The 24,743-nt window shown below is 44.4% G+C and overlaps 1 protein-coding gene across 1 annotated transcript; it reads left to right on the top strand.

Moving 5' to 3' along the window:
* Nucleotides 1-4,687: 4,687 nt before the first annotated feature.
* Nucleotides 4,688-24,255, top strand: LOC128298079 (uncharacterized). Its single transcript, XM_053033810.1, has 5 exons — nucleotides 4,688-4,862; nucleotides 13,698-13,935; nucleotides 14,598-14,716; nucleotides 23,152-23,245; nucleotides 23,627-24,255. The coding sequence occupies exons 2-5, from the start codon at nucleotides 13,708-13,710 to the stop codon at nucleotides 23,891-23,893; spliced, it is 708 nt and encodes a 235-aa protein (XP_052889770.1). The 5' UTR covers nucleotides 4,688-4,862; nucleotides 13,698-13,707; the 3' UTR covers nucleotides 23,894-24,255.
* Nucleotides 24,256-24,743: the final 488 nt, after the last annotated feature.

The raw sequence follows: 24,743 nt of genomic DNA, 5'->3' as shown, positions 1-24,743 counted from the left end.
GTAAAAAACAAAAAACCATTAAAAGTGTGGAGTAAAACTTCCCAAACAAGCTCCCTAAGACCTAACGGCCAGCTGAACACACGGGAGCAACTCAGAATAACAGATTCCCTTCCGGTCCCACCAAATACACAGTAGAACCTGCCAGTTTCGTAATAAAAGAACAACACCCTCGGTCAAGTGGAGATTAAAACTATTATTGCTCTAGTTGTTCACTTGCTTAGTACCGATGGAGCTATTCGATCAGCAAATTAGCAAAAGTCAAAGCAGACAAAGCAAGCATTAATTAAAAGTCTGCCTTCAAGGCTAAACAATGATTATTAAAACTATAAACAAGTATCCGTAAGAGCTAAAAGGAAAAATATAACAGGAAAGTAGTATTTTTCCAATCATATAAAGCAGGGATCGGCACACCGTTAAAGAATACTGCCGGATACTAGAAAAATCTTTGATCGATCGATAAGCAGGCCTTGATTTGTTCGAAGAAGAACTCTTAACCAAAACTGCCTTCATAGCATGCGTTCTGAACATTGCGTTGAAGCAACTTCGGTAAGCTTTCAGACTGGCCATGAATTAATTGGTTGGGAAAAGATGACCAAAGAAATTATGTTTAAACAGCTAGACAATTATTACACAGCAGATGTCAATGGTCAATCACATATACACATTGTATCTATAATAATGAAGAGATTTTGTGTTGTTTTTAAGGTCTTTATAAGGTCGGATTTGGCCCTTGGGCCACGCTTTGCCGACCCCTGATTTCATATAGTAATTACTATACTGATAAAGTCAACAATACTAAAGAGAATTAATGCCTTTCAGCATTCATGAAAAGAGTATGATGTATAAATGCTGTAGCAGTAACAGCGAAGGCAAATATTACATAACGTCGTGGATAAACGTATTCGAACACTTCTATTCAATTTCAATTTCAATAATATGATCACAAGCCGTACCCCCGAGCGTCCGATCATCGCCATCATCAGCCGCAATAATATCCAATCAAATAAACTTCACCACTCGCTTCACTCGTAACCAAATATGTGCGCTTTGTTTTATTTTCCACATTTTCCCTGGTTCTTGGTGGTCCGCTGTGCCCACCCAACTTCACGTCCCAATCAACCCCTCCCTGGGGGAAGTTAACATGATTAGCTCGGGTGCAGAGTGCTGAACCGAACGAACCTAAAAGGTACAACGAGCGAACATTCCGCTCCGACAACTCATAATCCGCAATCCTATCAGCGAAGTTCGATTTGCCGAAACCATCGATCAAACTGGTCAGCTTATTGCGTGGTTTGATTAGATTACTGGATTAATATTTATTTATTCTTCATCGAGTTCGACTTTCATCGCGGTCCCGGTACGTGTTATTACGCGTCGTCCCACACTGCTAATACCTTTCGTTTGATGATTGCTCTCCCCGTCGGTACCACGACCACAGCGGGCTCCGCAAGATCTGGCCCGCACAAACAACTCTCCGGGGAGTCGCGCGGATAACTCCTTTTCGGAATCGTGGATGGACGTGGACGGGTGCGCGGTTTGCGACGCCACAACGACACCATCAAGAGTTACGGTGACGTTACAAGATTTATGCTGATTGCGGTTTATTATTATGGCGTCAAGCCACAGCGGCCCGTCAGAAGCAGCATGAAATTTCATGCTTAGCGCGCGACAAGCAAGGGCCAACACGCCGAAAATGTCGTTTCTACGCACTTTGCGCGGTTGTTTCACGCGGTGGATTGCCTGTTCCGGGGCTGTAGTATTATTGGGCGGCACTTTCACGTTTCCTGTCGAGAAGTGCCTCAACGACCTATTGAGTTTAATGTGTTTTGATAGACGAATCCGGTAGGCAAAGGATATTTGGACGTTATCTTGTATGTTTGGAGAGCTCCTTCTTGCTTTACGAACTTCATTCTAGCAAGATTGTAAAAATCAATTAATATATCACAGGTATGGATATACCTTTGCGTTTAATTTGTTGTATTGAAACCCTTCCCATATACCTGTTCAAGAACCGGCCAACTTACACAACTACATCCTTCTTTTCATATCCAAAGGGAGACCAAAACTCTTTGTTTCGTATCAAATGTCCATATTTAATCCCTACCCGAGAGCTGATGCGATGAAGTATGGTTCAGTATCGTTAAACCAAACGTCCACCGTTCTATGCACCCTTTATATCACAATAGCTTGCTCTTGCATTCAAGGCTGGTATGAGATTGAAATAGGATAGGGATGGGGATTTAGTTACGGCTCAAAAATATCCTTATACGGAAGAGCTAGTTCAAGCAAAGGAAATAATCGTTAAAAACGTCATACGTCATATTCTATTGCATACCAAGGTTTATAGGGGAATGTTCAAAACATTAACAAGAAAAACAGGTTTAATGAAAATTAAACTTTTGAGGAATAAAATGGCAACATATTGCCTAACTTCAGGCGTTTTAAAGAACCCAAGCAGTTTGAACAGGGAATCTTATCATTCTTCTTTCAGTTCGAGAATTACGGTAGTAAAGAAACAAAACACAGCACGGTTGTAGGGGAATTTTACGTCCACGCAGACAGCGCATGCGTCCTTGAAAAACAACAAACCTCAACAAAACAAGCAAGACTCCGCTTCATTCAAACTAACAGCATAATCGGCTGCTATGCTGCTTCGTTCATTTTCCCCTCCCAAGCGTGCTCGCAAGGACATCGTGCATCCGAACGCACAGCCTGACAGTGTCCTTGCAACGAACGGCTGGTCGTGACTGTCAGTTGTCCGGCAGAACGCAAGCGAGTCGGTTCGGTCGTGTTTGTCAGCGCTTCCTTACGTTCAGTGTGGTGTGGCGTGCGTATTCTGTGCCGCGTCCGGTGCAAACAGTAGAACCAGTGGTAGGTGACAGATCGATGACATTATGGAGCGGTAAGGGTGCAAGCAAAGGGAATCCGAACTCAGGAAGATACCAAAAATAGACATCGGGCAATCGTGAACCCTGGGTATCGGCAGAGCATTGTGATGGTATGAGTTCCGGGATGATGCAGACGTAGCGTCCAGGTTTTTGGTCTGGTGTTGGTAGCAAATCCTTCCCTGCTTGTGTCGTAGGGAAATGAGAAGAGCCAGGAAACAAAGTGGACCGTTCAGTCTTTCCATTCTTCAAAAGGGCATGGAAGCGTGCCTTGTTGAGGTGCGATTCCCTTATTTCCGGTAGCGAGACCCATACCAGGGAGGTGGACAACACCTTCGGAAAGGGCACACTACACAGAAGCCGTTTTTATTAGTGCTGCACTTGAGTTCGCTTCACAGTTAGCAACAGTGTGTCCTTCACAGAGCCATTTCACAATCTTATTGAGGGGGACGATTTTCCCATTCATGGGTTCGTGCGCCTCAACAAAGAATCTCAACGTACATTCAACTCGAGTGTGTTTCAACACACTTTCCCGGAATTTTGATTCCAAAAATCAGCATACCGTACGCTGATTGGCCAATGGGGCGAACGTGCCATAAATCATCCAGGATGCGTATCCGCAGCAGCTGTCCCGTTCCTTATCGGTGGCGCTGGTAGATGCGTGTCGATATCGGATCGGATAGGCGTGATGAAGGTATTACGCTTTCCGGAAAAATTCCCAAAGCAACCGTTACCGTTGTCTCTATAGTAACCCGAATCTCCCGGGACCAGCTGCTGCTAACGTCTTTGTATGCCCGCCACCTTGGATCTAGGCAAAAATGGAACCGACAAACGTCTGGCTGTAGTAAAGCAATGTAAAAAACTGAAATTTTTCACCCTCTTGCGAGTGGGGTGCGATAAAAACCAACCCCCGTTCGGTACGGAGGGAAAAGTCAGTGGAAATTTTTGCTTACCCGCCTGCTGCTTACATTTTTCGCCCACCCAGGACGAAACAGGATTGGAAGCACTCCCTGTGCATATTCTCAACACACGTGCGCACAGTTGTACCGCTTCGGTCATACGCGTATGCGTGTGTATTTGTTTTCATCGGTTGATTTTCCCGCGCTTCTTCCACCGTTTCTCAACCCCTCTAGCTAGTTCTATTTTCCACCCCTACACTAACATTTCCCTACGCCCGCTCGCATCTGGCTACATCTGTGGGTGCACCTCTGTTTGCTCATCAAAGCAAGCGACGCTCGGCACAGCAACAGCAGACTACGGTGTGTTTTAGTGTACGTGTTTGACAGTGTGCGTGTGTCTGTTCGTGCGCTAGTTGCATGTGCTCGCACCGGAAAGGCCGGAAAATGCCGGTAGCATATCAATTCCCTCTTTCGAGGAAAGTTTTCCCACTCCGGTGCGGCGGCAGAAAGTTTGGTGGCGAGTTTTGCATCCTTCCGTGAATCTCGGTGGCTATAGTATATTAACAGCGCTGGTTTCTATGTGTGTTTTGTTAATGTGTGCGAGTCGGTTTGTGTGTGTGTGTGTGTGGAAATGTTGAATTTCACCAAAGTACGCATTGGCGCGATGGATGAAATAGGGGCGAAAATGTTATGAAATTCTACCCATCGCCCAAAAGGGGTGTATGCCTCGTCTAGCATACTTTCAGGCGCAAATAGGACGTGGAGTGGATAATATACGCTATGCCATTTGGTGATTTTATGTTACAGTAGAAATAAAAATGTGATGCAATTTGTTTAAAATAAAAAAAAAATTGTTTCCTTTCCTCGTGTAATAAAGCACAGAAGCTAGTGTACAATGAAATAGATAAGTTAAAATGACTTCTTGCGGTAACCGGTGTGTGAAAACAAGCGTAAAATAATCAAAACACCACGATTATGAAAGGCTGAACAGTGAAGGCAGTGAAGAAACTGAAGGCCTAAGCTGCATGAAAACGCACGCATCGGTTTTGATGCGGTTAGAACTGGATTGAACCAAAAGGTAAGTTGCAGAAAAATATTTACAAAGTATTTGCGAATAAACAGTAAATTCAGAAACCAATTGGTGTAAATTTTAAGACTCATTTAGACTCGTACAGGCGTCAGCCAACAAGCAACATCAATCGTTATACTCAAAATGTACGTTTCCAACCTTTTATGAGCACACTTAGACAGCGATGAATATGTCTTAAAATGTAAAAGTATGAATTTTTAAGCGTCCACCTGTCACGCAACATGCGAATTGGTGCGTAAAACTTTGTTTTGACAGCTTCCCGGTACTTTCCGCTCGAACTTGTTTGCCCCCCAGGGTCGTGCGTTATGGGATTTGCTTCGCCCATAAAAAAGGACGCTTCTTCCGTGGAAAGGTTATACTTCTTGATCTTCACCTTTAGGATAATCTCCCCGGGGGGTAACGAACAGGCAGCAAGGGCAAGACGGCAAGGAGGGCAAGACGGGCCAAAAACCGAAATAAAACGTGCATCGCTTGAAGGTACAGCGCACTGTCCAGTGTAAAAGTTCGGTCAATTCATCCTAAATTCCAAGACTTCTCCGAGCTTCCCAGAATAACGAGGTGTAATGAGAAAAGTGAAACTTTTTCGTCTTCGCCAACCTTTGCTTTGGCGCCGGAGGACTTCCACGGCCAACTCCCACTGGGTGGCACTGTGTGTGTTTTTTCTCTCGCTGTTTTGTTTTTGCTCTGTGCACATTCTGCTTGTAATAAAGCGTAATTTTGAAGAGGAATTTAGATTAGTGAATTTCCTGCTTGTTTGGGGGTGTTTTTCTTCCTCTGGCTATATAGCTACCGGTGAGGTTTACTTAGGGTTTCTTATATTTGGGATGAGCCAGAATGAACAAAACACACGAAAAGCGGGCAGGACGGAAAGTCGAGTTTATTTATTCGCCGACTCCAAACACCATCAGATCACATCGGTTGTGCCCAAACCGGGGCTATGGGGCGTGAAACTGGCAGGACAAAAATGTACCGCTTCCAGGGGAGGCTTTTATTAACAGAAAATGTATGTAATCCACCGGGAAAGTTGAATCGGAATGGGATTCACCTAAAAAAGGAACGGAAAGAAAGGAACGATTCGAAAACATCATCATGAAGGTGGCTTTGTTTCGCTATTTATAAAAGTTGAATCCTGGGAAAATCCTTCCAACGATGATGACCGTGCCGGGTAAAGGAGAGCAAAACGTTCTACCGTTGCACGGAAAAGCCTTACAACACAACACCAACATCACTCGTACGCACACAGTGATATATAGGATCGTCCCATTCGTGTTGTAGGTCGATTCTAGCGATACGAAATTTAAAATTAGTTTTCCTTCGATAGGAAACCAACACCCGACCGGGGGCTCGTGTTCGTGTTACCTTTTTTCACCAGGGCACCAAGGCACATATTGCGCGCTCGGCGTAGGCCTGTTTTCTATTCCGAGAAGATGCCCGTGCCGGTGTTATTTCACTTTTTGCCTCAGTTCTATTCCATCCCGGGATTCATCCGTAACTCGAAACGGCACGAGCGTTCAGCGTGGGCGGTCTGTCGGGGCTTGTCTGTATGTCTGCTCGAAGTTTTCCCATTTATCCAGCACCGGTATTTACCACACCGTTTGTAATCGTGTCACCGGTAGTCGTCGCATTTCTTTCCAATTCTTTGACACAAACAATTCACCTCATGGGTAACTTTGGACCGCGTTGTTTACGGAACGGAGCCCTATATCCTATGTATCGGGAGGGGTGGCACGTTTAAAGAGCGATAGGTCGATTTTGTTGCCGGTTTGTTTCGAATTGTTGAATTTCAATAAAATTCGGTTCTTTCCCCAGATTACCCGACGCGATTTTTTTTTGTTATTTAGTTGTTAGTTGTAATCCCAATAAAATGATCTTATTTGTAATATAATCAAGATACATAAGATCGAATCGATTGCTTTCGAGTAAAGAGAGTTATGTTTGTGTAGCTTTCGTGAATTTTTTCAACGACAGAGAGAGGTTTGTTTTTGTTATTGAACAGTAATAATAGAAGTTTTATAATGCTCCTTAGTGCAGATAAAACATAAAGCAAGTTTAAATTAAATTTATTTTATTTGAAGCAAAAGAGAATTAATTTTGTACTTACGGCTATTCTTATTCGGTTTAGTTAAAGGCTTAAAGATAAGTGGCTGGATGAATTTATGATGAAATTCTTCAGTCGTTAACTTAAACAATTGTTATTTCTTCCTGTTGAAACCTATATCAACTTTTTTAAACTAATTCAAAGCACATTATGCTAACTCAATCATGTGCGGTGTATGCTGTAAAAGTAACATATAACCTATCTCTCGTCTGTTATGCTAAAATTACTCTTGTACCCAAGATAATCTCATGCTCTCACAACGAACCAACGACCAACACAAGACTCCTGTGTACATGGTATTGCTGGTTTGTAATGGGAAACGATGACATCAACAACTCATGACAGTGACGCCGGTAATGACCCTGTAAAAGACCAGCTCCCATTCGCAACCTCGAAGCACTTCATTCACGGCGAGTAACTGCACAAATCAAATTCAAGTCATCCAACGATATTTTAAAAGGACCTCGGGGAAAATGCACTCGTCCAGCTCGGTGAAGACCTTCTCTCTCCTTCTCTCTCCTTACGGTATCAACCAACGCAATGTGGGGTTCTTTGAATAGGACAGCTTATCACCGGTGCACACAACCCGTGATCCATCGCTTCCGGCACGGTTCCAACGATGGATAGATGTACTCAGGTTCCGTGGGCCCTTGGTAACGGTGGGCCCTATTTTGCCAGCAATTAGAACCTTTCATACCTTTGTGTGATGAGGTTGGGCGGACGGTTGGACAGGTGGAGTTGTTGGAACTCCTCCTCCATCGACGGCTTTATAATGCTGTGCTGTCCCCCGAAAAACCTCGTTTTCTGTTTCCCTTTTTCGACACCGTACTGTGCCAGGTGGATGGCGCCGTGTTGTGTCACAATGAAAACCCACCTGGCTGGCCGTCATCTCGAACGATATGACCGTTGAAAGCGAACCCGCAAGCAAATGATAATGAATAATTTGATTAAGGGATGTCCTGTGGATGTTGTCCGAGAGCGCAACATCGTCCAGCCAGCTCCACAGTTGACAGGCGACCAGCTGGTGCATGGTGCATGTACATCGAGCATTCGGCTTTCGGCGTAAGAGCGTTCCCCGACCTGACATGACTTGACATACCCGGACATTGCCGGGTGTGAGTCAACGCGAGATAAACCCTGACCGTACTGGCAACGTACATTCAAAGCTGCTGCAGTTGTAACGCAAAACCTGATTACTCAGCGAACATCTAGAAGTTGGATATGGAAATAGATGCTCAAAAACGGAGAGCTTACGTTCGGTGCATGAAAGAGACCAATTTGTCCGAATAACGTCAGGTATCTTGGTACAAATGGTTTCGGATCCATACGGATGCTTTTAGCACTAATTTTTCCATCGTGTGATAAAACCATCCTGGAGCTTCTTTTTTACATTTACAACCATCCTCAGTTTCAGAACAGCTTGTTTTCTTGAAAAGCTTTTTTCTAACTATTGGTCATTCTCCGTCGAAAGTGTAGCAAAGCCAATAAAACGATTAAACGTCAGGTGGATAAATTGTGTCTCTTTCCCCTGCAAGTGCCACAATTTGTGACCTTCCCATGATACCGACACGTTGATCAATGTGCGGCTGACCGAAACGACGAACTTACCGAACCGTAAAGTCAATATTCTTCTCCCAACCAAGGATTACTTTCATCTGTTCGAACGATTTTCGAAGCGAGAACGGAAAGGAAGCGAGAACGGAAAGCTCATACAGCTATAAAAATAGCACACCTTCACACCATTCTGCCAGCCACCCACCGAGCGCGCAGGACAATGTAATATGTTATTTTTAAATCTGGCTACATTGGCCCGGCTTGAAGTTATATCTCTGGCCACTGGAGTGGCCCAGTGGAGCGGAACGCTTGCGTTTTATTCGTGACTTGTGGTGAAATTTCCACACATACAGACGAACCGAGGCAATTACTTTCAATGCTATCGTTTTGGCACGCTTACTTTCTTCTGGCAAAACTATTCGAGCAGTTAAAAGCAATCTGCAGTGGCAGTGCTTTGGCGGTGCTGGTCCAAGTGGTCGCCAAAAAGGAGTTTAATGGATGTGAACGACAGATTATCGTACAGGTCATCCTTCTCAGTGTGTTTTTTAAAGCTTTAAAGCTTTCGGGTGACAAATGCAACAATATTTATTCACCACAAAATTATAACACCACACCGAACCGCAGCTTGGGTCGCCTAATTAAGGTGGAAAGAAAAAAAGCTGCTTTAATTGGCGATTTGATGGCCAACCACAAAATCGATCAATATTTATATCTCGCTGTGGAACCTTCGTCATCCCGTGGCCCGTTTATGCAACCGGTCCGGAAATTATTTCACTGCCCCCCACCGAAAAGAAAAGTTACCACAAACAGCACTCTGGGCCGGATATTGCTCTCGTCTCGTAGGCGACACTGGATGAAGAAATCTCCTCTAAGCACCTTGGAAAGCCGTCTCTTCTCTCTTTGCTCCGTCCGCGTTCTTCGCTGCCGAGTTGCTGCCGTGATTTTGTGTCGCAAAAGTTTCAACGACCACCGGCTATCGAACCTTCGTCAGGAAGCGTATTGGCAGGAGAGTAGTGTGAGGTCAGGGCCCTCCGCTATTATCGACTATTATCGACAGAAACCCCACGGTGGGTGTGGGTGTGGGATGGTTTGGTGAAAAAGTTGTAGTAGCTACTTGGAAAATACACTCGAGCGCGAACTTCGGCCGAACCGGGCCTGGCAAACAGTTGCAAGTTTTGTGGCCATTGGGTTCCCAGGATCAACCTTACGTAAGCCCATGCCCTGTCAGCTAATTTTCCGATGAGAAGGTATTTTTGCAACGTAAGTCAATTATTACGCATGAAAATGGGGGTTGGGGGTGGCAGAAGCCGGCTTTATGGAGCGTCTTGCTAGGATGTTGCTGCGAGTAAAATCAATTAGGCTTGCCAAATTGAATTTATGCTCGGTAGACAACGTTCTAGGATGGTGCTTATCCTTCGTTGTTGTAAATTGAATTTATCTACTAAATGTACAACCTTACAACGAAGCAATCAGCACACAAACTACTACAATCCCAATATTATGTTTTAAAGCTACGCAACAAAGGCGCAACACAGGCGCAAGTGATACTACACCGAAGTACTTGTTTATTGCGCCCGAAAGCTCTCCATGACAACCGCGATTCGATCGATGTACGATGGTCGACGTTGAACAATCGAGTCGACCAAGCGTTTTATGAGTTTGCACAGGGTTCGGCAATTTATCGACCCGGTAGCACATTAAGATGCCTACCGGATGGTTGGTCGTGTGTTCTAACCATTTATACCCACCGGGCGGTCTGGGTACACGCTCCGAGGGATCGGATCGCTGCCGCCCTATAAATTATCGCCACACAGGCAGAGAGCCGAGCCGAGGGATGCATCTCTTCGCGGTGTGTGCGTGTAGGGTGTGAAAGCATTGTCACGATGAAGACATGTGATGGAAAATAATAGCTGATCTGTCGGTCATAACTCATACGGTTCCGTACGCTAGTTGCGGAGCAGCGAAGGTGTGCTCCGTCTTTTGTAATCTAGCTGCTAGCTGATCCCCGTCGGCAGACGGAAGTTGTCCTGCGAGAACAGCACATTAAACAATATTAATGATGACGTCGTGTTTCGATCCACGACAGGATTGGGACCGTCCTGATATGGGGGAGTAAAATTGCTGATAAAGGTGTAGCGTTTAAAGCTATTCATGACGACCGTACGAAAATCCCCGGGGCATAAATTATGTCCCTTTAAGAGATATTCAGGGTAAACTTTGAGATATGTGAGGAATAATACACAGCACAATGAATATGTTTGATTAGTAAAGTAGAGCCCAATAAAACATAACTTTTCCTTATTTTGCCTTAAATTTCAATGGCCTTTGCAACAGATTTGGGAAGGATTAATGTCCAATTCCACCCAAGTTTTCCGAGAAGAATTTATAGCGCATCGAAAAAGAAGTCACTTTCGAACAAGTTCGTTCTTGAAGGGAAATCTTTATCGCTCCTGCCGGATCTTAAACGTAGTCCATCTTTGGAGCTCCACTTTGGGACTCGAAGAAAGTTAAAATGAAACACAGAGTATACTCGTTTCCGTGTGTTTGCCCAACAGCTGAAGCAGAAAAGCTTAAAAGTCAATCCGTCTGCTGCTCGAAACCACTCACGGCATTCTGCGAAATGGGGCGAAAGCATCCAAGGTTGGTCCACCCGTGAGCACAGACGGCTGACGGCTGGGCGACGCCAAGCCGCAACTGGCGTCAAGGATTGCCAGGGCAGCGTCGAGTAGCAGTTGCAAAACTGAGAGCAAAATGCGAAGATTGGGTTACTTTTTCGTTCCATTGCCACTGGTTGGTTCGCCAGCTTAAAGGCGAACCATTGTAGGCTGAAAGTTGCTCCTTGTTCCGTGTTTGAATGAGGTTATAGCTCGCCAACCATTTACATACAGACAACACAGCAGCTGACCCTTTTAACGAGGATGAGTTTGTGCCCCGAACTAAACGAGAGTTCGAATTGTTGATGGCGCAATGGTTTGGTTTCCGGCTGTTGTGAGTTTGGTTTTTCCTTCGACCATCGGCCCGAAGATGCTTTCATGGTGAAGTTTTTCGATTAAGCCGTTTGTACGGTTGTGGGCGTTTTGCTGCTCGGAACACAAGCAGGAAGAAAATCCGCAAAACTAGTTACGCAAAGTAGGGCTGAAAGTGGAAAACAGCGAGCACGAATTGCCTCACTGTTGCTTGGCAAACAGAGCTTTAAGCTTTAGCGAGCATAATCACATTAAGTTTTTCATTAATTTCACACATTTTATTTGTGAATTCTGCAATCGTAGCTTAAAATTATGATCGAAAAATTGTTTGCACAACCACGCAATCTAAATCGTTTCCATTTGCTTATTTCTACCGCATTTCTACTGGCTCTCCATCGCTTACGTTGACACGTTCAAGCTCGTTTGCTTTTCCTATTCTGTTTGCGTTTGCGGGAGAGGGAATTTTCCATTTGAAATTTACCACTAAAACTGTCACACGAACAGCAGACCGCTGTTAAAGGTAAGCAAAATTTTAATTAAAATCTTCGTTAACACAAGAGCAAACGCAAAGACGTCATTGGTCTATTGGTTATGATCGTGTCCTCCTGGTGAAGAGGCATCTGCAGCAGAAAATCCGAATCTTTTGCCAAGTTTTGCCTCGTAGCACAGGTATTAACCATCCAGCTCATTCCGATTCTTATTCTACCTTTTCCATTAAAAGCTCTTGAAAGCTTTCCTGCTTCATACAGCAAATGGAGATGGAGTTTTGTTTTATCTCACAGATTGATTTTCCCCATCTCTTCTCCATTCCATTGCCACTTGCAATAAATTAGCCCAAGCGTTGATAACCATTTTTTGAACGTTTCGTTTTTCTCCAGCAAACTCTCATTGGGAATTTTAATTAAAATTGTCTCATCATTACGACTTCAACAAGGGATGTCCCACTTTCCATTAATCATTAAAAGCAAGTTTTTGATCGTGGTAAGAACATGCCAAGCGATAAGAATAGTTAAACGCAAAGATAATGAGTACCCGTGTCGAGAGGACCCGTGTCGACCACAACCTGACTGCGCTCGTCCGATGACAAATGGTTGATAATTATTTACCAGAGAATTTTCTTCTGCTGTACCGACGCGCGGCACTGGCTAATGCATTCATCATTATCACTTCATTTGCTGCATTTGTCTAGCGAACATCAAACGGTTGCACTGCCGAGGAAACCGTTTGGGGTATAATTATGGTAATTAAATCATAATATCTGTCTGTCGGTGAAACGATTGTTCTTATTTGTCGCTTTTGGGTTTCGGTTGTGTGGAGTGTGTACTTTAATTTGTTAGAAAGTTTTCCGACAACTAGCTCGACAGCTCACAGTCGTTTCGCTAATGTATCACTACTAATCATGATGGCAGCTTACACAATGAATTAAGCTTTTAAGCTCTTGAGACGTTAGAAAGAGTAGCGTTGATGTAGCTTATTAAGATTTTTATGCTGAATATATTTTTAATGAAACATTGAAGAAGTTTAATTAAAACTACAATATTTACAAAATAAATAATATTGTTTTAACTAATTTTAATTTAAGTAAGAATATTATTTAAAATATAAAAGCTGCAATTTGTTTGAGGCTCATTTTTTGCACACAGTTAACCAACTACCCAAAGAAGACCATGTTGCTGCCTCCTTCTTCGCGCTCATCCCTCCCAGAAATACCTGTTAAATATATGATAATTCTGGTTTAGATTCTTCCGTACATTGCACAGCTCCTTTCCGAGCCACTGCATCCCAAACGGGGCGGGACTGTATAATGAAACACAAGGGGAATCGCCATGGTGAGTAAAGACATGTGCAGTACCACCAGGACATCACTTATTTAAATTATCCTTGCCGCACGTTTGTTGTGCGTGTATGTGTACGTTACGCTGTCCTCGCTTCGCTTCACCACATAAACCGGTCCGGTAAGCCAACTCCCATGTGGGAACCTATGATGTTGTTGGTGAGCAGGATACTGGTCCAGTATAATCCATGCCGTGTTCCTCTGTGCCACATGTGACTACGGAGACTATTTCCGACGGAATAAATAGTGAACACGAAGAAAAAAAATCTTTACGCTAGCTTAACTAATGCTGAATGCTTCTTGAATATAGATAAGAATACAGAGCGCATTCCTCGTTGTCTAATAGCCCATTTTAAAATTCATATTTCCAGATCCGTCTCGATGTTGATGATGGACTTCAAGGCAGCCAACACGGCCACCATCGCCACCATCGATAAGGGCAGCGACCGTACGTTTGCGTCGGCCTTTTTCCACCCACCAGCATCGCCCGCACACGTCGGTTGCTGTGTGCTCAACCGGGCACCGGCCAGACCCCCGTCCGAAATCTATTTCGAAAGTCGAGGCAAATGCTGCAAGAAGCTGCTCCGCTACAACGGTTATCCGAATAAGGTACGGGCTCCCGCTCGGAGTTGAGTTAAATATTTTAACGGCACGATACGTTATATTGCGAGTGAAAGCTCTCTCCTCCTGCGAGTGTTATTAAAAATGTATTGAACTCTTAATGTGTGAATGAAAGTTTAATTAATGTTAAGAAAAGACCCTCGCCACTCGCCCTCGTAACTTTCTCAATGAATGTCAGCCCTGCGAGTGATACTGTGTTAATCTTCCCGGGCAACTCGCCTATATTCCAACTTAATTTCATTATCTTGATAAACTCCTCTGACCGGGGTAGTTTGGGTCGGTGCTGGATAACTCACCCCGGTCTATTTAATTCACTTTACCCAACATCATCATTATCGCCGGGATCTCACCGGATTAGCACCCTGAACGATGGTTCCAAATTTTCAGCTACCTCTCTCAAAGCCCTTACCAAATCCGGCGAATATTTAGTGTCTAAACTTGTTTCTTTCTTTCTGTTTTTTTTTGTGCTTTGAGTATGAACTCATTTCAACTCATGAACTGACCCAACTTACTTACAGGGAGTGCCGCCAGGAAAGGAAAAAAACCTTTCTTTGGCTGCTCAAATTTAGCACAACTTCCCGCACTAATCCCACTAATGCCCGCTCCAAAGCTTTCGGCGTCTGATATGAATCTTAACTACCGCTTCGCAGGTCCTGCTGTACCCGGAAGAAGGATGGGCCCGCAGTGCAGCCTCCAGCTACTGGACGATAGCGCCCTGCCGGTGGCGAAGGAATCGCTGCATCGTGGAGGAGGTGGCCGGCTCGAGGAAGTAAGTTAAACAGCAAACGAAATTGAATTGATCTTTTGTTAAATGTTCCATCCCTTCACAGCCATTGAGCTTCCACCGTTCCCATGTTGCCCACTGTGGCGGGGATAAATTATTGAATTGCAGCAAAACGAGGTCGATCGGTCGGGTTCATCATGAATATGGAACGCCAGCCAGAAATTGTTGATTTTTATACATTTTCACAACCATTCTCTCTCTCTTTTCGTTGCAAAAAGGGTGAAAAAGAGACAGAGTTGGCAACCATTGTACGTGTCAGGCGCGCGTTACACAATCCACACAGTGGGCTTCCCGGAACATTCAAACAAGTTGGCAAGCTCACATTCAGTGGTGCAGTGGTGCAGCGTACGTATTTGCATGTTGCATCGCCATTTCCCTTCTGCCAGCAGTGATGATGTGTGCAGCTCAATTTATTCTGTTTGAAAACTGGGTTGATGCACGACTGCAAAATGAAACATTGTGATTGTTTTCGCATCGAATAGGAGCAACTAGTTGTTATCAATACTACCAGTTTGTGGCTGTGTTTTGTGTGCTCATACATAATAGTGCATAGTGCATTGTGATTATAGATTGGTGCAGTTAATATGTTGCTATAAACTCTTATGAAATAGGATGATAAGGACTAACTACGCGATTGCGTGGCAACAATGAACCTGGGAAACAAAATTAAAAGTGCCAGTAACTATATGAAAGTCTGATTTAAGTTAAATACTCATATAAAACAACTTATATTATAACTCTTGATATAATAATTTCGTTAAAAAAATATATATATATAAATCTCGCCCCTCGTGGCCATCTTAAGCTGTGAAGCTATCTTTCAACCACTTGTGTGACATTCTGCCGCTTCTGTCTGTTGCTCTTGAAGCCCTACGAACACCGTGCCGACGGCCGAAAGCGCCGACGGACCGTCTGGTCACACAAATCCTGCAAAGGTGTGTCCGGTTTCGTTGGGTTTCCTTCCTGGCGCACTTGTCACAAATTGCCCTCTCGAGCGATGAGGTGATGGGTGTTTGTACAGCACTCGACGAAGCTGCTTTCCTGTATCACGTGCGGACCCGGACATCCGGTCGTCGTTGGGACTAGTACCTGCCCTGTGTGTGATTGTGTCTTGAAGAAACATATTTCTCCACACAGAAACTCGCCGCCCGAGGGGCGTGTTATTTGTTTCGGAAGCTTATTTGTGTCTGTCGAATGGAAAAATGTAAAAGTCGCTTTTGCGTGACAGAAAAACTTAAAGCATTAAAAGAATTCTTCGCGTTTTTCTATTACACGCCACCCATCTAAATGGTTCACTGTCTTTTATCCTTTGCTCTCGGCGAGCGTCCCAAAAGGCACACCGATTCGGCCTCTTCCGTCCCGTATCTAATCCGGCACACAATATGGCCGGGAGCTACATTTTTCAGCCACTATCGGCTGGCTCTAGTTTGCCGTAAGATTTACTACCTTTTCCGAGCCACACGGTCCACATGTTTGCCGAAGATGATTAATATTTTCCTTCAATATTCAATAACGCCCTCGAGCTCTCGGATACCCGGCTACCAATGGACCACATCGGATGGATTGGGGGGAGATAAAAAGGGATGTGAAAAAGCCACGCATGCATGGCATCGGACGAAAGGCTCTTCGGACGGCCATTCTTCGCATAATACGATCCAAATGACAAATCGTTTCTGATTTCCATATTTTCTCCTCTTTTGGGTTATCTCAGCAGCGGCAAATAAGAAAAAAAAATAAACGCCGCTTCCCAAGAGCGACCATCCATCTCGCAAGCTCAGCGGATGCGGATTATGTTGCAAAACCCACCCCCCTCGGGGCAGTGATTGGGTTTATTTGTCGATCGGGAAATTTGTCTTCCTGCGGCGGTAGCTTAACTCGTTCCCGGTGGTAGCATTTTTTGCCCTTCTCCTGCGAGCCTCAAAAAAAGCCTATCGCGTGGACAAACTTTTTAACCAAACAAAATGATGCTTTCCGCTCGATGGGAAAGTTAAATTTGTTTCACCGGTCGCTCGTCCGGAGAGAGAGAGCGAAAAATGGTTCGCGCGTCCCACACGTACCGGGGAACCTAAACTAGATTCACTTTTGTTTGCTTAGCTTGTTGCCATTCGGTAGGCGTTGTGTGAGCGGGGACCAAATAACATTCCAAAAAAAAAAGAGACATGCAAAAATTTCACTCCATAATGTATCCAACTTTTCCCATGCGCGACCAGGTCAGGTTCGACACGGGGCTGCCAATTGTTTCCACCCGGTTAGCTTCGGAAAGCTCACTCAAGCTCACACAGCCCTTGTTTATGTAATGGAGATAATTATCCTTTTGCGGTTGTACATTTTTCGAGAATAAACCTCCCGCCCCCCCGTATATCCTCGGATGGCCCTCCGGGAGAGGCAACAGTAAATGTTGCTCTTCTAGAGCAAACAAAAAGCACAAAATGCGGGCGCTGTAAATGCAAAACTAAGAGCGTGAAAAAACAAAACAAAAATCATCGGACGAAACAATGACATTTGAAAGGGACAAGTTTTGTGTTGTGCCTGCGAGGAGTCAACGTTTCGCATCGTTACCCACCGTGGAAGGGTTGTAAAAAGGTCCGAAAATGGAATGTCCCTACCGCGGGTAGGAACTCTTGCCTTAATGGATTCGACTTCCTGACCCATGATCACGAGCTTTTAGTGTCCGTTTTTCCAAAGATACTACCCCCAAGACTGTTCTTTCTTTTGACTCAACGACTCAAGAAATGCATCGCCGAGGGCGTGAATGGAAATTGTTTTTTTGTACGTAAAATTGCAATAGCTTTGAGTGGTTTCCGTGGTTCGTCCTCGTAAGCTGTTTAACCGAAGGAAAGGTTTATTTTCGTAAATGAGCTTCACCAAACCCGGGGGGACCAGAAAAAAAAAACGCCTGTGCTTTTTCATGCGCCGCGACGGTAGAATTCCTCGGGTAATTAGTTCCGTTGCGCCTTCACGCGGTACAGACACGTGCGTTCCCAGCCTGGCCCCAAGGTGAAAGGTTTCGTGGCTGCCATTCCATTGTTTGCTTTTTATTTTTATCGTTTTTCTGTTTCCTTAGCTTCCTTTACAACCCCATTGAAGCCACGTTGGCGGCACGTGGTGAAAGTTTTAATTTGTTGTGCCGATTTAATTACGGGCTGCCTAATCCTTTCGCTGTTTCGGTGGTGGTGCTGCTGCTGCTGCTGGCCACGCCAAAGGTTTCGGTTTCGTTGCGTTGGCGGTGTGATTTGGGTGCTGGTCGACTTTATTGAGTCATTATCGAACGGTGTGGCGCTCATTTTGTGTCTTTCGTTTGATGGTGCAAATGTTAATTTGAAATTTAATTCATGCGGTTTTGGGTAGCGAGAAGTGGCTCCATGTAGCTCCCGCTGTGGTAGCTGGAAAATTATTTTTCGAAGAAAAATGTCTTGTAATATTTCTGCACAAACTAAATACAGCGAATCCATTAGCTAATTTCCATGCTTCACAATCGATCGTACTACCGAACGCACCTACATCGCTCTGCCATCGTCGAACCAGATTGATGATCTGGTAGGCTGTCATTTAATTTATTTCCATCCATTTGCTGCGTTCGACATCCACCTTCATTAATCAACTGGAAGCAATGGAACGACGACGCCGCCAGCGACAGCATGGCGTTCGTTACTAATCCCACCTTTTCGCACAATTTTACTGGCATAAAGTGAATTTTACATTTACTTGATTATCTTGCATCACCACCACCCAATCCACCGCCACAACACACGCGCTTTTGTCTGTGTGGGACGCAAGAAAAAGGAAGAAAAAATTCACCCCTTCCCGGCTGTTGTAACGGTGCCACGGTACAAATCGTGTTATCTTACGTATCGTATCGTATCTTCTGGGGAAAATAAAGCTCGTTTCCAAGGAACGCATAGCCGAGCTGAACCGTTTCGGTGATGACAACGGATTTAACCTCAACCGGATCAACACTGACAAGCAACGGGTCCAGGGCCTCCAGCCCGTCGAAGAAAAGCTGGAAACCCCGGGCTGCCATTTCCGATGCGCGGTGGCGTTGAAGTTTGTAAAGTGCGAGCAGAAATTAATTACGAAAGTGTCAATTCGTTTAATTAAAACGTCCTGTTTTGGGGGGAGGCTAGGGCTAGGATTCAGATGAAGAAATATTTAATTAATTTGCCCCTGGTTCTGTTGCGCTCTGTTAAGACCTCTTTTTTTCGTTTGCTCATTCTGATTAGGATTGTAGAAATTCGTATCGTTACACAAGCTCATGTGAGTAGAGTTGGTGATTGGCCCTCGTTCGCCAATGTCTTTTGCCAATGTGCCGCTACAATTTGTGACATTCCTGAGCGGGGAAATAACTTGAATCCTTTTCGTCTTATTGGCACGAAACAGGCCACCCTTCGGTGTCGATGCGGTGGGAAAAAGCTTGTAAACATTTCTTGGTCGACGTGTACGTTCCACGTGAGACGCATGGTGAATCAGACTGCGGCACACATTTTCCAACGGCAAGCGGTGTATCATAAAACTCTACATGGTTGTCGGCCTTTTGGGCCATCGGCACACCAAAAAACAAAACGAAAAAGCCCGGCAGCCCCATAAACAAGACAATAACAATAATTGAAAAGAAACGATCGAACGAAACGAAAGCATCGAAACTGATGGGACGTTACGAGTCGTGTGAAGAATGAATGGTGAATGCCTTCCATTGCCCAACCCGAGTACGGTGGATGGTGAGGTTTTCTAAAGGAAGAATGTCTGTGTGGAAAATTCTGCCCAATGCTGGCACCTACATCCACATCCACGCACACACCAGAAGGCACACGAATGGACATCGGCTTCATCGGCGTCATCACCCACAAGGGAGCTGTGAGATATTTATTTTCCTTTCAACCGTGCGTAGTCTTTTGGGCCAGCTTCTTTCCCTAGCACGCCAGCACCATTGCTCGATTGCTCTTTCACTTTCGATGCACGGCCAACGAAAGGCCCCCGAAGGGTACGATTTTCGTCGTACCCCCGAATTTTGAGGGTGTTTGAGAAAGCTTTGGCAAATGTCCCGGCGAAGGAAATAAAAAAAAAGCATGAGCCTTCCGTGCAAATAAAACGTTATTGGAAGTGGGCCAAATAAAGGAGAAAGCCGGTGGCCTTTTCTTCCTCCGATGCGACCAAACGGATGGTAGTTTTCCATTCCGGGCAGTTTTTTTTGTTCCTCCTCTTCCTCACAACCCTCTTCACGATACCCGCCGAGCCATGGCGTTGTGGTTGTCCACTTTTTTATGTGGCCCACTGCTGTACGCATTTCATCCTGGTGCGGGATGTTTTTTTTTATTTTCTCTCCAACAACGCTCCAACAAACGATGACTTTTATGTGTGTTTTTGCGTTCGGGCGATGAAAATTATACCCTCGGGAGCTGACTTGTCCGTTTTTCTTTTCTGTTCATCCATCCCTTTCTCTCTCTCTCGCATACACACACTCTCCCATTTTGTTATGAAACGCTGAAAGCTCAGCCTGATAATGTCAATGCTCTCAATAGGTCAATTGGAAAGGCAAGACAGGTATTTTTTGCCCTTTTCTTTGAATGTGTATTGAATACCACCACGGGGATGCTTTTACTTTTTCAATTCACTCACTCTAACAACTCTATCTGCCCGTTGCACGACAGCTTGTTTTCAACTTGATCTACATGTGAAACACAAGAAAATCAAATGTTTTCGTTTCCCAAAACCATTCCTACGGAGTTGGTCGGAATTTCGTAATCCAACACATTTGGAGCATAGCTCCCATTCAACCACCATTCAAATTGGCTTTATTTATTGGTGTGCTGGGAGGAGCTTTACGGTGTGTGTGTGATATAAACTTTTCAACTTGACTCCGCCGAACGCTGGATTGACTTCTATCCGTAGTGATAGTAGTCCTCACCACTATGCCTCATGATTCACTAATAGCTCCTTCGAGCTTTCGGATGCTGATTCTCGCTCTTTTCGCTTCATTCCACCCCCCCAGTCTATATCGTGATCGTCCACCGGGCTAATCAATCTTATCCACCCACTCAGCGCTCTCGAAGGAGGTATATAAAGTTTAGCAAGGGTTTTCGGGGCATAAATCCTACATTCCATCCATTCACCTTCATCACCTCACCCAGGGGGCTAATCTAAATAATTATTCTCAATCTTCGCTTCGCTAGCGAGAAGAAGTTAATCGTGCGGCAGAGAGCGGCTTTACGTAGGATTAAGATGTTGCATCGTTATGAGATGTAGGCGTGTGTGTGTGTGTATGGAGAGAGTTAATATTTGGTAGTTGGGAAAAAGTTAAGACACGCCGCTGGATTTTATTGATGTGCCATTATTCTTCAAGAAAGCAATCACTCTTTTGCTAAGAGTACGGTGTGTGTTTTCTTCAGGCGAAAAATTGGGAAATTGTTTAATGAAACAGTGACCTTTTGTACATTTCATACACCATAAGCTTCCACTAGCATACGATGGCATTGAGCAGTCTTTTTTCTACATTGTAATATTTATTTAACACTTTCCTTAGAAACGTCTTATTTTTAGTAAATGCTTGTCACACATACAGCTCACAATAACTTTATTGAGTACACTTTAAAGAAATGACATACAATAGAAAGAAAACTTGTTGAAAATGATGATTTCAGATATCCACAGGCCACTGAATATTTTGTACTCCTATTGTAACTTTTAATAAATTTGTTTGTTGCTAAAATTATTTACCATTACAAAGGTTTTAATACGACTTGCAGTCTTTGACTCTTTACAAAACACTATTAAATATTTGATACATCGTTTAATTTTATTTGAAATATAATTTGATCACCCACAAGCATAAAGCTTCACTGACAACGCATAATTAAATTCACCCCTACGCTAGATCACCTTCCACTAAATATGAAACCCCACAATCAGGCTTTTCTTTGTTTTCCATTTTCCGAAGTTTCTCCATTCTTAAACACCAAACAGCGTAGCCTCCTTTCCATCAGCAACCATTAGATCGAGTGTCCGTTTGAATTTCCCTCTCAACTGGTTGCGATGGCAACACAAGCAGCCTGCTCCACGGTTTGCGTCTACTATTAGCAGGCTTTTCGTCTTCATCCCCTTTTGAAAATTTCGAAACCCAAGGCAAAACGCACACTTGCCAGCCAACCTGACGAGACCGGGACCTGAGCTACATAATAAGGACACACTTCCCATTCTTGAGCGCCACCGGGAGCGTCTTAAAAAGAGAGCACACTAAATTTGCCAAGTAATTTAATATAGCATCTCATTAGCCAAGCCTCAGTTCGGGGACCGCTCTGCAGGACCGCTCGGTACTTTAGAAGTGGTAAACCGCCTAATTTAAATCCTCCAAACCAAGTCCTGCTCTTTCATGCTTCCTCACTCACTCGCTGGCGTGCGTTCATACAACACCCTGGGAGGGGGAGCCGAACGAGAAGGAAAAAGTCGCTAACAGAAAAGCTTAACATTTGGGGTGAGATTTTCATTCGCCCCTTGTCCTCCCCCTCGCGTACGGTTGCTCGCAAAAGGAATTAACAACCAGCTCCACCTGCTGCCCACTGTTCTAAGCAAAGCCACCGAACGGGACGGTTGTGAAATTATGTCATAATTCTGCGCAAAACATTCACAAATTAAACCGAGTCATTTGGAAATCCGCCCAACGCCACTTCCCTTCCCGTGGCCAGATGGCAACAGAGCACAGCTTATCTCGGTTCTCGGGTTTCTTAGTGGCGTTTCTTTCCATCTTCGGGGCAGACTTTCTGATTCGCGCGCTGGTCTGTTAGCCCAACGGTGGTCGATTTGCCGGTGCCGGAGCGCTCCGAGGTTAGCAAATCAAAACGCAAAACCAAAAACCCAGTCTCCTCGTGTCGTGTTCAGCTACCGCCCCGAAGGTTGCGTCGAGATGGGTGTCTTTTGCGTGAATTCCAATGAAATCTGGTGTTTCGCAAATTCGTCATCAGTCAGTATGAATACACTTCACGGCCGGGTTCTTCGGTGGAGAATTAACTCCCCGAAGGATGGGCAATAATGTACATTTGGAGCGAGAGTTGTCAACTTTTCGAAATGCTGGTGGGCATTGCTGGTTTGACAGAGTGAAGTACGCGGATTGGTCAATCCACTTTCAGAGCGGATGCGGGGTTGTCGTCAGATGAAATCTTGCGAGCTGACGTTTTGTGTTTGTTGTTAATTTTTTCTTCGTTTTCGACGGAAAATTAGAGATCCTTCTCCCATTACTTAGTTCTAATAATTATGGAGAAGTTGTTTGACTTCATTTTATTCGAAATTTGCTCCACCAGTTCATCTTGACTGAAGTGCTCGATGATAGACCTTTTTTGTTTTAAGTACAACCAATGATTCTTTGCAAGAAACATAACGAAACATTTAAGCTAACAACATTTATTCTTCGTTTATTTGTCCAATTTTCTTAGACAAACCACACAAGGCCGCATGATCGTTGTTGGTGACGGAGCTCTCCTAATAGTCGGTACCTTCAAACGGCGCGTCCCCGACCCCGACTTCAAGGTAAGCCATCGTCCATTTCTCGCCACGCCGGAACTCCTTCATTTAACAGCAAACAACATTCCAGCGCAAACATAATAAACTGCGCAGGAATGTCCGCTCTAACGATGGTTTATTAGTCCAGCGCACTATTATAGCTTCCATTTTTGTTGCATTGTTTCCCAACTGCTCCCCACTTTACTTTGCACAATATTTTGTTTGTCTTTCGTATCGTTTTTACGGTGGGGGGGGGGGGGGGGGGGGGAATAATATTTGCCAAAACGGACCCTTTTGGCCATGATACACCCTGTGTTTCAACCCCGGGTTACAAGGCCGGCTTTTTTTGTTTGCTGGGACATTGAAATTAAATTACGCCTTCTTCCGCTTTTTACCATTTCCCCACAGCTCTATCTGTCCTCCAACATCAGTTTGGCCGACTATAACATGGGCTACTGTCTCACGGGGACGCTGGAGCGTGGCTGCGAGCGGACGAACCAGTACCAAACCACCCACTTCGCCGTCATACGACGCTGCTGGCCTTCGAACGAGCACGACGGACATCACGGCGGGGGCGGTGGGTTCGGCGTGGGCGGCGTCGGTGGGGGCGGCGGTGGTAGTAAGAATAACAACAAAACACAGCACACCTACATCGATTTCCTCTTCAACCGATGATAACGATGACGAGAGCCGGGATGAGAGCAACAACAGCAACAAAATGGGGTCGAAAATGGTGATGCGTTTCACTTTTCGGCCCACATTTTGTCGTAGAGTTTGTGTTTTTGGTTTGTGCGAAGCAACCTAGTGGACGTTTGCGATAGGATCCGTAGGATGACGTGTGCTTTTAGGTAGCAGTCGATGATACTATAAATTTAGATATGGGTGTATTATACAAACTTGAGCCGATTTTTTGGTACTGGCGATAATGATGTGCAAATCCACCATCGTCGTCAATCCACATCCGTGCGGTACAATCAAGAAATGCTGCGGGGATATTAAGCGTGAGAGCTATGCTTTAAAAAAGCAACACTTTATGTTAGCGCCACTCACACTGCTAGCTATTGAACACGATAAAAAAAAACAACAAAATAAAATGGAAGACATAAAAGACTAAACAACATGAGTAAGAGGAAAGAGGCATAGAATAAACCGGCGCAAAAAATACAAAGCGAATCAATTAATCGATCTTTTTGGTGTGCTAAATCGGCAACAAATCAAACAAACTGACGAAAAAGCTAAGAGCCTATCGTGAAGAGATGGAAAATAGATATAAAACAAAAAAAGCAAAAGTAAAATGCAAAAATTCAACCATCTCCACCAAACAAAAAACAAAAACACTTCAAATACACCCAAATCAAAATAAAAGACGAAAAAAAAAGGGAAAAAATGAATACATAAAAACAAACAATTGCAAACGCATGGAATGCAAGATAGAGCAACATAATGGTGAATTCCATCACGTTCGCCACACACGCCGTGATGTGATTGAAGTACGGGCGCATCATCACAGCAGCCATTTATTTAT

The sequence above is a fragment of the Anopheles moucheti genome, chromosome 2 (genome assembly GCF_943734755.1).
Source record: "Anopheles moucheti chromosome 2, idAnoMoucSN_F20_07, whole genome shotgun sequence".
In the NCBI taxonomy this organism is placed as follows: Eukaryota; Metazoa; Arthropoda; class Insecta; order Diptera; family Culicidae; genus Anopheles; species Anopheles moucheti.
This window is presented reverse-complemented; position numbering and strand designations above follow the sequence as displayed.

Bases quoted from the DNA above. Each gene is read 5' to 3' on its own strand.
- LOC128298079 (XM_053033810.1), top strand. From the start codon at position 13,708: ATGTTGATGATGGACTTCAAGGCAGCCAACACGGCCACCATCGCCACC. The intron at 13,936-14,597 runs GTACGGGCTCCC...ACCGCTTCGCAG, and splicing joins ACAACGGTTATCCGAATAAG to GTCCTGCTGTACCCGGAAGA. The intron at 14,717-23,151 runs GTAAGTTAAACA...CAATTTTCTTAG, and splicing joins GAGGTGGCCGGCTCGAGGAA to ACAAACCACACAAGGCCGCA.